At 46.0% G+C, this 14,106-nt stretch overlaps 1 protein-coding gene across 3 annotated transcripts in view; it reads left to right on the forward strand.

Moving 5' to 3' along the window:
- The window catches only part of PITRM1 (pitrilysin metallopeptidase 1), a 45,935-nt gene that overhangs the window by 20,093 nt on the left and 11,736 nt on the right, over nt 1-14,106 (forward strand). For all 3 annotated transcript variants that reach the window (XM_054991892.1, XM_054991893.1, XM_054991894.1), the window contains exons 12-21: nt 1,340-1,436; nt 2,017-2,151; nt 2,915-3,053; nt 4,525-4,641; nt 5,341-5,473; nt 7,266-7,390; nt 8,511-8,583; nt 9,172-9,337; nt 10,130-10,230; nt 12,498-12,618. In XM_054991892.1, the coding sequence (XP_054847867.1) occupies nt 1,340-1,436; nt 2,017-2,151; nt 2,915-3,053; nt 4,525-4,641; nt 5,341-5,473; nt 7,266-7,390; nt 8,511-8,583; nt 9,172-9,337; nt 10,130-10,230; nt 12,498-12,618 (1,207 nt within the window). The remainder of the gene's footprint in view (nt 1-1,339; nt 1,437-2,016; nt 2,152-2,914; nt 3,054-4,524; nt 4,642-5,340; nt 5,474-7,265; nt 7,391-8,510; nt 8,584-9,171; nt 9,338-10,129; nt 10,231-12,497; nt 12,619-14,106) is intronic.

The raw sequence follows: 14,106 nt of genomic DNA on the forward strand, positions 1-14,106 counted from the left end.
TTTTCAAAAAAAATTACAGATAATAATGTGCATGTATAGTGGTGAACACTGGTGTCACGTGTATGGTATAGTATCAATGTATTAGTAAAAAGGAAAAAAACTGTGAGGCACTGTCCCAAAAAAGGCGCTGTTTGAAATGGCCACAGTGATTCACGTGCGGTTTGCATGCTGTTGATAAATGGAAGTAAATGGTGTTTGAAACGGTTGTTTCCACATCGTTTTATATGGAGTTGGGGCAACAACGGATACTTATCAGCTAAATTCTCTGATGTTCGTCAATGACGCAGATGCAACAAATTTGACTTATTTTGCTTAAATGTGCTTTTTCTGTTCTGGTGGCGAGAGGCTCAGAGGGACGCAGGATATTTGTTCGGCACTCTCCGATCCCGCTGGAGATACTGCTCTGCTCTCCTCTTTATCCTCTCCACCTTCCCCAGACTTTCAGTCCGTCTCCAAAATATGAATCTCACTTTTAAAAGACTTTTTTTCATTTGGCGTACCCCAGTAAACTCTTATTGGCCCTCCTCCGTGATTGTGCATGTGTGTGTTTGTTTAGATATCTATGTTTGTGTTTGTAGTCATATATACATTTTAAATGTTAATATTTTAAATGTTTTAATCCCTGATGTTTGCTGCCTTGGGGGCCCTGTTTGAGCAGAAGGGCAGCATATAAATGTTTTGAATAAATAAATACAAAAGAAAAAGAAACAGAAAGGCCAAAGCAGGAGCGTGCTGGATGTTCCACGTCTGGAGTGCTCTGTGATTTTCTGAAGCTCAGTTCTCAGGTACGTGGACATGTCCGAGAATTGAAGAGGAAGGTGTCATACCCGTGGCCTGTCACGGTCAGTATTGCCTGCTCTGACTGGCAGCAGGTCTCCAGGGTCTCCGGCAGAGGTCTGTCACGTCACTTGTTGCTTTGTCCTTTTAACTGGAGATGCTAGGGACTGAACAGGGGTCCTCTGGTAGGTAGTGCCGTGGCTCCACCACCAGTGGAATATTAAAAAACTGCTGGAATCTACAGACACAGACTTCCAGCATTTCATGATTTAGAAAATGTCTGTGCTGCCTCTCAAGGAAACTTCACAAGTACAGGCCCAAGTATGGGCCCAAGCGTTATTAAGATGCTGAATTCTAGGCCCTTTGCCTGGTTTTGTGCATTGGTTGCATCGCTTGACAGCTCACTTCCGTGAACAAATGAAGCCCTTTCTTTCTGCTGATTCATGTTTCCATCACGCCCTTAATTCAGGAATTCAGTAATATTTCAGTCATGTGGTTGTGTCTTTGGAGTCAAGTTTAAAAGGGTTCACGTGCTGGTTTGTTTTTGTCTTTTCCTTCCAAGGGACGGATTTGACGAAGAGAGAATTGAAGCTCTACTTCACAAAATTGAAATCCAAATGAAGCATCAGTCGACGAGCTTTGGGCTTGCCTTGACCTCGGTATGTGTTTTTGCCCAATGAATATTGAATGTATTTATTTAGAAACTTATACTCCATTTTTCTCCCCAATGGGAATCCAAAGCAGCTTACAGTGTTGTTTCCCCTTTTATATTCTATCTCTTCAACAACAACCCTGTGAGATAAGTTGGGCTGAGAGAAAGTGACGATCCCAAAGGCACCCAGTGAGTGTCCATGGCAGAGTGGGGATTCGAACCTGGGCCTCCCAGATCCTAGACTGGTGCTGGCTCTTTGAGGGCTCAGCCTGGCTGGTCATTTGAAAAGTGATCTATTGATAACATCTGACCAATTGTGTGGTGACATCAAATATTACCACACAATTTGTGAAGCTAGGCTGCCTCTGTGTAGGTGACAACGTACCTTTTAAATTTCATCGGGCGTCATTTGTTCACAAGGCCAGGAGCGAGGGCTGCTCCCCTCCCAGCTCTTCATACCAAAACTGCTTCTGCTGGCCACCTTTTATCGCTCATGTCGGTTAATAACTTCTGTGTTTTGTTTGTTGCTCTGCTTTCTGTGTTGATTCATGGGCCTGCCTTTCTTCCTGTCTCTCTCATCCCAAAAGTATATCGCCTCCTGCTGGAATCATGAGGGAGACCCCGTGGACCTTCTGAACATTGCTGATAAAACAGCTCAGTTCAGAGAGTGCCTCAAAGAGGATCCTCTCTTTCTTCAGAAAAAAGTAAAACAGTACTTTAAGGTAAGAAAATTACATACTAGATGTCTCATGAATGGGGCGTAACATCGCCCTGCCCTGCCCTGCCCTGCCCTGCCCAGCGCCCCACATTTTATCCTTGGAAATACAGTATTGGTTCTGTTAGTATTGCGACACAACTACGCTTGTGTTTCCCTGTTTGACAGTGAAGGCTGTGGGTTAGTGTACGACTCCCTGCCATGGCCACCCAAGACACAGGGCCTGCCTTGTGCTCTCCACCATTGATTAACCTTGGCTGCTGCTGCCTGCTGCTGCCTTCTGGAGTAGTGGCAGCAGGGGAGCTGCTGTAGCACGATTCCTGCTTGTATCCTCAGGATAACACAAGACATTCCACACTGTGTGGGTGGGGGAATCCTATAACTGTAGCACCGCTTTGTGTCAGGGTTGTGTCCACTTTCCATAGGGTTGATACAGGCTTGGGAAGGAGCTGCAGAGTATGCTTTTACCACATGCCCTGAGGCATCAAATCTAACTTTCGATTCATGAGATGGAGTGACCCTGGAGCAGCCCCAATGCTGTCAGGGCTGCATATGAAACTGCCCCATTTTGGCTAAAGCTGTCACCTCATTTCAACTGCTTTTCTTCTCCCCGATAAGGTTGGGCTTTGACTCAACGTTAGCTCCCGTATTAACATTAATGTGACATCTAACACAGTGACGCCAATAAGCTGAGAGAGCTTCACTCCCAAGATGAAAAACCCATGCACTGATTTACTGTTTGTCTTCTTTGGCACGGATCTGGGCAAAAGGATAACCCCCATCAACTTACTCTGTCGATGAGTCCAGACGGAGCTTTCTATGACAAACAAGCGACTCTGGAAGCAGCAAAGCTGAAAGAGAAGATTGAGGCTCTTTCTGAAGAAGAAAAGAAACAAACGTATGAAAAAGGTGGGAGCAATCTGGCTTTTTGCCTTATTGTTTAACAAAAGGAATGTTTAGCGTCTCGATGGTAGAGTAAAACAGGACTTTAAAGTCCTGCTTTTTGTTTTGAAGCAATAGCTGTTCAGTTCTCTGGCAAAACATTTAACGCTGCCTGATGTGCATGAAGCATACAGAGGTGAGCTCAGGAAATCTCTCTCTGGCATCTCTCCAGGATCTCAGGCATAAGTGGAGGGGCAGAGCATGCCGTCTTAAGGATTCCTGAGGTTTCTTGTTGTAAGGGCAAACCATAATGTCTGAAAAGTGCCTTTGCATAACTCTGACTGCAGTACATGCTGTAGTGCGGCAGAAGAAGAGGGGTCCTACGTGTCTCAGAGAGTGTCTCCTCTCTTCCCAAAGTTTGAGATCAGTTAAGCAGGCCCTTTTCAAGTTTCAGCTTGCACGTAATCTAGGTCAGCTTCCGCAGGCGCACCAGGCCTTTTCAGTCACCGGCCTCTAACTTTGGATCCTGCTTCTGTGGGAGGTTCATTTGCCTCTTTAATGGCATCTGTAGGCGAGTGAAGACCATTTTGTTCTAGTGTGCTTTTGGAAGTGAGTCACACAAACTGTTCATTGTTGTATTAGCAGTGGTTGTTTTGTGCATTAACATTTCATGTTGGTATTGTAACTGCATACAGTTGCGACTCGATTGCGACTCGAGCTAGAGAATGGTATATAAATTCTGTATCTAGAATCAGTTTGCATGACACAAGTGTGTGGTGCATTTCTTGCAAGCACTGAACGTGATCGTTCTTGCTTCAAAAACCAACGCAGCAGCCCCTGAGCCCATCAGTCGGCGCCTTACCTTTTCTTCTCTGCAGCCAGCCGGTTTGAAATAGTCTGTCCGAGCGATTGTCAAAGTGGTGCTCTTTTTTGTTGTCTCAGGGGGATTTGTTTATGTTTCCCCATGAAAGGCTCTGCTTTTCAGACCATGTTTTAGAGAACCGCGATGCTAATGAGACTCCAGAATGATCAAGAATGTCCTACCGGGAAGTTTGGCCCATTACGCATCTTCGTTTGCAGAGTGCTGGTGTAGGAGAGTGTTGAGTGTGTTTGAAGTTCACAAGGTCCAGCTGGCCTGGTGAGCATCTCGTGTGCATGAAGTGTGTGTGAGAATCCGTCATTCCCAAATCCTGTGCAGTATGGAAAAGGTTTCCATGGCAGATGCTTTAAGGAGTCCTTTGCAGATTCCTGGCCTTTTCTTGCCTCTTCAAAGTAAAAAAGGGTTGTGGTGGCTTCCATTATACCTTTGGGGGGCAGGGAATCAGCTATTTGGAAACAGCTATTTGCAAACTACTTTGTCACGTCCCTGGAGAACCTTCAGATGTTTATTGTTGCCTCTAAACTGTGTTTCTGCCTCTGTCTGTCTTGCAAGCAAAATAACTTTTTGGATAGGCTTGATGGCAGTATTGAGTATAAATTAATATTCTGTGTCTGCTAGGTTTGGAGTTGTTGGATCTGCAGAGCCAGCTCCAAGACACATCCTGCCTTCCAGCCCTAAAGGTTTCAGATATTGAACCTAGAATTACGTTCACTGAGCTGGAGACATCGCTTACAGGTGGGAGTAGCTAAAGTGTTGAAAACTTGTAATGTTTGCCTAAATAGCTAATATAGAGCCTGCCTGTGCATTGCTGTATATAATTGCAAAGTGCCTGTGTCAACATGGCAGCTTGGTGTAGGACTGCATTCCATAGGCATAAACACATTTTTTTTTCCCCCAAGAAGGCAGGAGCATCATTTGTTACACCTGCACATCAGTTTCTTTCACACTTCATTCCTCCTTTAATCCCCCAATGGATATTGAGCAGCCTTCATTCCCTGCCTTTTAACATACATTCTAATTTTTTTTCATTTTGCGAAGTAATATTTTTCTGTATACCAGTGGAGCTTCTTCCAGCCTCCCCCAATTGTGTAGAAATACCTTTTCTGTGAGCTGCCCCATTTCTGTGCCTTTCTGATAAGCACTCACCCACTGATATTCCGGGGTGATAATATGCTAGATGGGGGTGGAAGAATTCTGGACTGTGTCTCCCTTTAGATCAGGGAGAAGGGGAGAGCGGATCAAATTTTCTTACATTTAATCAAAAAACCTCTCCCTGCATGTAGTAATCTAGCACTGAGGAAAGAGAGGTTTAGCGTAGCCTTTCCCTGATATTCTTGTTCATTGTATGCAGGAGCAGGTGTGTTAATGTAGCAGAGCACTCAGAAATTTGCCATGTGCACCTCTTCTAATTTTTTGTGCGTATCTTGCCTGTAGCTGAGGATGTTCCTGTCCAGTACTGCGCTCAGCCCACGAACGGCATGGTCTACTTTAGAGCAGTCTGCAGTCTTAACACCCTCCCGGAAGAACTCAGACCCTACGTGCCGCTTTTTTGCAGCGTCATAACCAAGTAAGAGATCTTGCATTTGAGTCCATGGTGATAGCATGCCGGCAAACTCTGACAAGGGGCGCTTGCAAGAGATCCCCCCTCCTTTTCTCCCGGCCAGAAATTTCTCTTGGATTTCACCGTAATGAAATGCAAAGTACAAACTACAGCTGGAGGGAGAGAAGTCTAAATAAAACAAAGATTTTAAAAAGTAACCAATATTGCAATAATCATTCTGTTTATGGAATGCAAACTCTGGCAACCTTTTTGTTGCTGGCCTATTAAATGTTAGAAAAGGCAGTACTGTTAGACTGAAAATACCAGATATCACAGACTGGCATATCACAGTCCATAAGATCACAAGTCATTAACACTGTTGCATTTGCAGAGAAGTTTTGACATCCTGACCTGGGTTTTTTTCCTCCTTTTGCTCTGGGAAACTTTTTTTCGTGCTGGGATGATGATGATGATGACCTGAATTGGCTTAGGTGACTGACGGAAATACATGTTGCACATTTGGCTATTTGAGTAGCATTTGTGTCTGTCTTAACACAGATTCACAGCGTTGGCTTGAACACAGTTGCACGTTTCATAATGTTATGTTTAGCATCTTATAAGGCCGTTATGCCAGTGGGGTGGTGTAAGGTTAGGGTTGCTAGTTTAGTGTAGTGGTTAAGAGCAGCAGGAGTCTAATCTGCAGAACCGGGTTTGATTCCCCACTCCTCCACTTGTAGACAGCTGGGTGTCCTTGGGTCAGTCACAGCTCTTTCAGAGCTCTCTCAGCCCCACCCACCTCACAGGGTGATTGTTGTGAAGATAATAATAACACACTTTGTAAACCACTCTGAGTGGGTGTTAAGTTGTCCTGAAGGGCAGTATATACATTTAATGTTGTTGTTATTGCCATTCTCCTGGTGGAGGAGGGAGATCTCCTGCTCCCACCCTCCACCCCCACCCCCACTCACTAGGCCAGTGGGGGTGGGGAGAAAGGCGGGGAACAGGCCTCCCAGGCATGCTGCTGGGGTGGCGTGATGACATCACTCCTGGGAGTGACCTCATCAAGCATCCCCAAGAATTCTCCCATGCTTCACAGTGGGCTGATTTGGGCCCCAAACAGGCTGAATTGGGCCCATTTGAGGCCCAGATCAGCCCAGGAGCACATGTGTGCAAGTAAGATGTGTGCCAGGTCCTCCCCTCCTGCCAGGAGAGTAAGGGGACCTGGCAACTCTTAAGTAAGAAACTTGGGAGGAGGGCATTTCAGGGAAAGAGAAGATACTTTGCTGTTGTCTGCAGAGTTTTAGCAGAGAGAGGAAATGTTCCGAGAACTTTTGGCCGTCACTGCTTCTTCCCTCCCTCCCTGTCCAAACAATTTTAGGACAGAGTCTCTGAGATTCCCTGTGCTTTTCTAATATCAGTGTTGGAAAGCCAGTAGCGGCTGGATAGTTGGACTAGGATCTGAGTGACCCGGGTTTGAATCCCCACTCTGCCATGGAAGCGCACTTGGTGACCTTTGGCCAGTCACACGCTCTCAGCCTCACTTACCACACAGGATAGCTGTTGTGAGAGAAGATGGAAGAAAGGAGCTGCAGGAAGGTGGGGCTGCAGCAGCCTGCGTGATCCATCCTTGCTCAGGTTGATGCAAAGAGTTAGGAAAGAGATTCTGCAAAGAACACATTATGCAAAAGACATGTATGCCGAGGGACTTGACTTGCAAGACTGGCCATTTCACGGGGTACTATTTGGATATTATTGGCCTTGTGGCCCACGCATCCGTGACCTCGAGTGGAGATCCAGCTGTCCCTTCTTCCTGTTACAGAATGGGATGTGGAGCTCTCAGTTACAGAGAACAGGCTCAAGAAATTGACTTGAAGACTGGTGGGCTCACTGTTGGCCCGCACATCACTGCTGATGACTCCCATCTGGATATATACGAACAGGCAAGTGGCTCGCTGCTTAAATGTCTTGCATTGATATTCATACATCAAGGCTGGGATAAATTAATGCTCCAGAGTATCAAAAGCAAGCCTTACTAGATCATTTGTTGGTCTTTTGTTAACCACTCGGGTATCCCCCTTTTAATGTGAACCAGAGGCACTCCCAAATCATCTGAAAGTGAGCTTGTTACGAGAGCTACTGTAACACAGCAGCAAAGAGATTAAGCCTTGAATCGGGAAACTCCTGGTTCTAATCACACACCTATTGAAATCGGGACAAAGGCAAGATGCGCTCTCTTGGTCTCAGTCCCTGTATGAAGTTTGGGGCTGAGAAGACTGACCTGTTTTACAGGGTTGGGTGGTAAGAATGATTGAGAGAGGTGCCCGGGGAAAATTGGACCCGTTTTTTCTGCTAATTTGGGGCATCACATTTTATCCCAAGTTCTGCCTGGTACTCGTGCTTATACCAGAAATTATTCACATAAAGGTTATAAAACACAATTTAAAAGCCAACAGGAGCTTCCTTGATAGTAGAACCTTACAAAATATCATTGGCCGGCCCTTTCCGAGGGGGAGTTACTCATTGGAGAGGGAGAGGGCATATTAAGGAGCGCTTGGCGTATCTTCTTGTTTGTTCTCCTAGGAATGTGGATCTGAAATTCTTTGAGGTTGCTCCTGCCTTTATTAAGGAAGATTGGTTGGCACTTACATTCTACACTCCTTGTGTTCCTACTTTGATCATTGCTGAACTGCAGTGCAGTACTCAGAGACTTACTTCGATGTAGCCCTCCACTGCTCATCTTGTACCTGTTGAGATGGCATTGTGGAAAAGACTTGCCCCAACCAGGTTCTAGCCCCTTTGGAGAACTCTGCTGGTCCATCTAGCTGTCTTGATTGATGGGAGCTTCTCTCAGGCATGTAGAGTGATTTGTGGGGGGGGGGGGGGCAGGATTTAGATTGGGGGAAAGATTGTGAAATCTCCTCCCCTCAGCACTGCGTGTCTCATTCAGTTCAAGGTCCCCTCTTAGCTGCTTTCAAAAATACGTTCTTGAAGTTACTACTTAAGCACTTTTTTTCTTACTGGTTTCTCGAGATCTGATTTTTTCCCTCATGTCTCCTTTAGGGAGTGCTCTTCTCTTCATTGTGCCTGGATAGAAATCTGCCGGACATGATGCACATATGGACTGAGATATTCAACAAGTACTGTATATTACTGCATCTGCCCTTTTATTGTGGATATTTATTGTTCTGTAACCTACCTAATAAACTTGCTTCTTATACATGTTGGAGGGCTTGAATGACTTGAGGTTAGTTCACGTAGATTTAATGCAGGCATAGTTTATCCTGTTCCTAGTCCTCTTTTATCCCATCTCCTCTGTTTCATTACCCTTTTTTCACTTTCCCACCAATCAGCTGCCCTGAGCTGTTGTTGCTTTCTGATGATGTCATCAAAACAAGACATAGCAATTTAGCTTCCAGGGAGGTCTCATCCAGATAGTTTGGGAAGCCAGCCCTTTTTGCCTTATGTAATAGAATAGCATGCCTTTAGTTAATTTGCTGGGTCGAAATCCCCCCATCCCCTTTCTACAAGACATTTGATCATACCGTGGACATCCAGGCTTGGTGCATGGAAGATTGATGTAAATAAGGAGCTTCTCTGCCATTTTGGGGATTATAGGAAGACTTGGTAAGGGCCAAACCATCCAGTGCTTTGGTCTTGTGGATTGTCTGCAGTAGGCGGCTTATTTTACTTCTTTTCTACTCTCCTCTTCCCCTTTCCTTCCGTAGCCCCCGTTTTGAAGATGAGGAACATTTCAAAGTCTTGGTGAAGATGGCAGCTCAAGAGCTGTCGAATGGGATCCCCGATTCTGGACACCTGTATGCCTCGATCAGGGCTAGCAGAACCCTAACCCCAGCAGGAGAGCTGCAAGAACTGTTTAATGGCATGGAGCAGGTGAAGCCAGAGGAGGAGGGAAGGCTTGCATTCTGATGTCTGTGATGCTGCTAAAGTATTCTGGGTACAGCCTGCGGGTTTGAGGTAGAGCTGATGTCCCTTTAGCAGCGTGGGAGCTGTTGCAGCGTGTGTCCTTTGGGGACTCCGGTCAAATGGGTTAGCCTGCCTTGCCGACTCCTTTCCGCAGCAGTGGTGCTCCAGCATGTGGGATGGGAGATGCAGGCTGGGAGAGATGCCTTACTGAGCATATAGTACCCACTGCTTTCCTGTTACTTTTAGTTTCTAGAATGGAAATAACAATGGCAGTGTGTCTTTTGGTGACGTCATGAGAATTTCAGCATAAGAATAGGCAAGAGGCATTTTGAATGCTGTAAAGTATTATCTAAATGCTTTTTGAATTCAGAAACAAGACAGCCCCACTGTGGAACACATGCACACACCCTTGTACTCTGCTACTGCTAGGTCCATTCCTATTAGTGGTAAGGTGACTCTTTTGCACACATAAGGTCCCAGGTTCAATCCCTAGCATCTCCACTTCAAGGGTTAACTGTTAGGACATGCTTGAGGTCTTGGAGAGCCATGGCCCACTAATCAGTTATGAACTAGATGGGCCAGACAGAGCAGCTTCGTAAGTGGGGCTTGTCCGGGATTCCTGGATTGGTCCTTTGATGTGAGTGGTAGCTTCAGAGTAGCAGTGTCTAGTAGAGTGTCTCCAGCAATGCCTGGATTATATTTCTTGAACCTGGGGGTGTTTACTCATTCTCTCCCCCCCTCCCCATCAACTTGTTTCAGGTGAAACTGATGAAGCGAATTGCAGAAATGTCCGATATTAAGCCAGTGCTGCGCAAGCTGCCCCGCATCAAGAAGTACCTGTTAAACAGTGACAACATGCGGTGAGATTCTCTGATCTGACTTTATACATAGACACAGTGTATTCTTGACTAGGGGGGAGTTGCAGGCCTTTTCCTGGCTTTTCTGCGTAACCTTCTAACAGATTTCTGAGCTAGTTGTGTGGTGTGATGTCCCAAGATAAAAACAATTAACAAACTTCCTTTGACTAATGGCAAAGAGTTAAAAATGTCCTACATCCAATAACTGCAGCAATCAGTGGTTCATAAAGTACAGTGATAAAACGATACCTACAGGTTATAATTTTACGTTGCTCGGAGCCTTCTCGTTCATCACCCTGCCTGCAAGAGAAGTTTCAAACTTGTGCCCTCCCAGAAACACATGAATCCCCTTGAGTGAGATGATTGGTCCATCTATCCTCAGTGTTGTTTCAAGGGGCAGCACTTCTCAGGAGCTTGTTCTGAGCCTCAGGGCAGATCCTTCAAGTTGGTTACAAGCTGGGTGCCTGCAAGGAATTGGGGCGAGCGGTGGGTGGATGGGGAGGAATATTCTGGAATCCTACCCAGCCTTCCAAAAACTGGAAAGGCCCAGTGCGGCTGCGGGAAGGCCTGGTGCTACTCAGGGCTTCCAGAGGCCCGCGAAGCCCTGGACCAGCAACAGGAAGGCCCGGCACGGCAGCAGGAAGTGCCAGGCCTTCCCGGGACTTCCTGTCGCCTTGGGGCTTCCAGAGGCCCGCGAAGCCCTGGCCCAGCAACAGGAAGACCCAGTACTGCAGCATCAAGCCTTTCTGCTGCCTCCGGGCTTCCGAGGAGCCCGCCACCACTGTGGGAAGTCTCAGCATGGCAGCAAGGCCCTCCCAGCATCCTGCAGTGGCTGGGGAGGGTGGGGCTCTCTGCCATCTCCACGGGGCCTTGGGAGGAGAAGGGAGCCCCCCTCGATCTCTTCCCCGATCCCCCCCCCCTTGACTGACGTTGCGGGGGAAAGCATGGGGGCAGTGTTGCTAGGGCCCGTTGTATTTTTCCAAACAACGGGCCTTATTGCTAGTAGGCATATATAGCTTTGAAAGACAGACTTCTGGAGGATTGGTCCATCAGTGACTACTGGCCATGGTGACTAAAGGAAGCCTCCACTTTCAGAGGCAGTAAAACTCTAAATAGAAGAGCCAGGAGGCGGCATCAGGAAAGGTCCTTGGCCTCTTTTCCCTGTTATTGGCCATTCAGAGTAACAATTTGACTGTTATGTGAGACGGAAAGCTCGACTAGATAGACTACTGGTCTGATCCCGCAGGGTTCTTCTTATGCTCTTAACTGATATTCACTGGATCTCAACATTCCTTCTCAACATTCCTTATTTAATCCTTTTCAGCATTTCGCCCCCCCCTTTCAGCATACTTTATACATACATATTTTTCTGTATACTTTGGTATTACCTCCATATGGGACGACCTCAGTCTTATGTTCACAAGTGGCTTCTTGTTTTTGTTACCCATATGGACCAGCCAGCATATGTTCAATATAGTGATGCAAATTATGTGTCCTTTCCAGAGTGTTCTATCTTAGGGTAACGTTCAGTAAATATCATTAGATTATTTCCTAAATTTATTCAAAATGTGCTGGGCTTTTCCCAGGCTATTACTATGGGGGTAGAATGATTTTATTTATTTTACTGCATTTATACTCTGTCTGTCTCCCCAATGGGAACTCAGAGCGGTTTACATCATTCTCTTCTCCTCCATTTTATTCTCACAACTACCCTGTGAGGTAGGCTAGCCATGTGATGCATCAGTCCCTTCCAGTGATGCCGAGAAAATTACTGGCAGCAGAATCTCAGCCAGTGGATGTCAGTGGAGTTCGAAGAGGGCCTTTTTGTTCCAGAGTTCCTCGATAAAGGAATTTCGTATCACCTTAACTGCTTCAAGCTGTGCTTAAAGACTGTAATCCTTACATAAGCTGCCCTGATGAAAGAAAATCTGTTATCACAGTACCTCAAAATCACCCATGCTTTTCTGCCATTGTGCTTCTTTGAGGGCATAACATTCATACGGAATTACACCTAAGAAAGAAATTGCATACTTTTCCAATATGGCACTTGACTTTCAAAAATGATACTTTGAAGTTGTCACCTGGCTGCGTCCCAGAGCAGAGAAAAACAGCCTTCAAGTACCTCTCAAGATTACAGACTTGCGAATCGAAGTGTCTTGAGTATTGATCATACTGGTGCAATTTAGCCTAGACAGGTGGTGAAAGCTTCTGCAAACTCAAAAAACTGGTTTCTTGCCGTTGATTGTGTGTACAAAATTGCTTTCTGACAGATGCTCCGTGAATGCCACTCCCCAACAGATGCCCCATGCTGCAAAAGGTGTGGAAAAGTTCATAAAGAATATTGCGAGGAGTAAAAAGGAACGAAAACCCGTCCGGCCGCATGTGGTTGAGGTAAGGAGGAAGATTGAATCCACTGTATAGTTCCTTGGGAGCAAGCCCCGTTGAGCTCTGTGGGACTTACTTCTGAATGTACATAGGATTGGATGCACTTTAATGTATAAAATATTAGTAGGAGGAAACCAAGTTATTCTTCAATGAGAACCATAATTGGCCATATAACAAAAGTATATGCTAGTGATTAACCGCTGGTAGCTTGCTTGAATACAAATCTTGTGGGATTGAATGCATAGGATCTGAGAGACTGAGCTGTGATCCAGGGAGGCAGGGGGTCCAGACCTCCCCTTTACCACTCCCCTGGGTGGTCTCAGGCAACCCTCAACTCCGCCCCCCCCCCCAGTATGGGGTTAATAATACTAATCCACCTTGAATGTAAGAATTACAAGAAGATGATGCATGTAAAACTCGGAACAAAATAAATTTTAAATATTAATCTTCCCCTGAGCATCTGTTGATTTAATCCTCCCAACAGCAAAGTACCAAGAGGAGTCCCCATATGTTCTTAGGCTTTCATAGGCTGCTGTGTAATAATAAGTTCTAGACGTAACTCCTGCTCTAGACAGATTTCTGCTGCACTCAGAGCGGTGAACAAAGTCAGTGTCATGGGATTTGAACCAGCAGACCGCTAATTCGCAACCCGACCGCTTAACCACTGTGGTGAGAAGGATATCATAGGTCTCCCTGAGCTGGTATGGCAAGGAGGCCGAGAGAATGAGCTGTGATTTAGAAGGTGGGATCATTGCGTGCAGAAAGTCCCAGGTTCGGTCCCTGGTGTCTCCCATTAAAATGTTCAAGTAATAGGTGATTTGAAAGACCTCCACCTCAGACCCTGGAGACCCACTGCCAGTCAGAGTTGGCAACACTCACCTTGAGACCAGACTCAGTGGCAGCTTTGTGTGTTTAGCTTGGCAGCTTAGCCGTGGATCTGTATGCTGGCCTAGGCAAGCCGCTCTCCCAGCCTTAACCTCCTGCCGTCCCATCTGCAAAATGGGGCTAATCATGTGGGTGTAACTTATAAGATTGTTGTAAGGATTACAATATGATGATGTGTGTGAAGCTCTTTGACCAGTTAAAGTGCTCTGTTATTGGTAAGCGTCAAGCACTGCTGTATCGGAGCGGTCTCTAGCTTTCCTTTGCCTTTCTGTAAGCAAAGGTTTTCTTTCTGCCACGTTTTGAAAGAACAACATGCTTTATATTCCTAACTGCAGATATGGCGGTTCAGTCTGAAAACGAGAGGATTGGCATGGCTTTTTGCCGTTGGGGAGGGATGACAGTTCAGCTGTAATTATGTCTGAGGTTCTGCTTCTGTGTAGACCGGGCAAGCTACGACCGTCCAGTGGAGCTTTTGGAAAGCAGCTGTCTCGTAGGGCTGTTCCCATGGAATTTGCTGTTGTGGCCATCACCAGTTTCCATAAAACGAATGGCTCTTACTTTAGTAGCAAGCCCTGCAGTGTATGGAATTTTCCAGTGCTTGTTAGGCCT

This window comes from Eublepharis macularius, chromosome 11 (genome assembly GCF_028583425.1).
Source record: "Eublepharis macularius isolate TG4126 chromosome 11, MPM_Emac_v1.0, whole genome shotgun sequence".
NCBI lineage: Eukaryota > Metazoa > Chordata > Lepidosauria > Squamata > Eublepharidae > Eublepharis > Eublepharis macularius.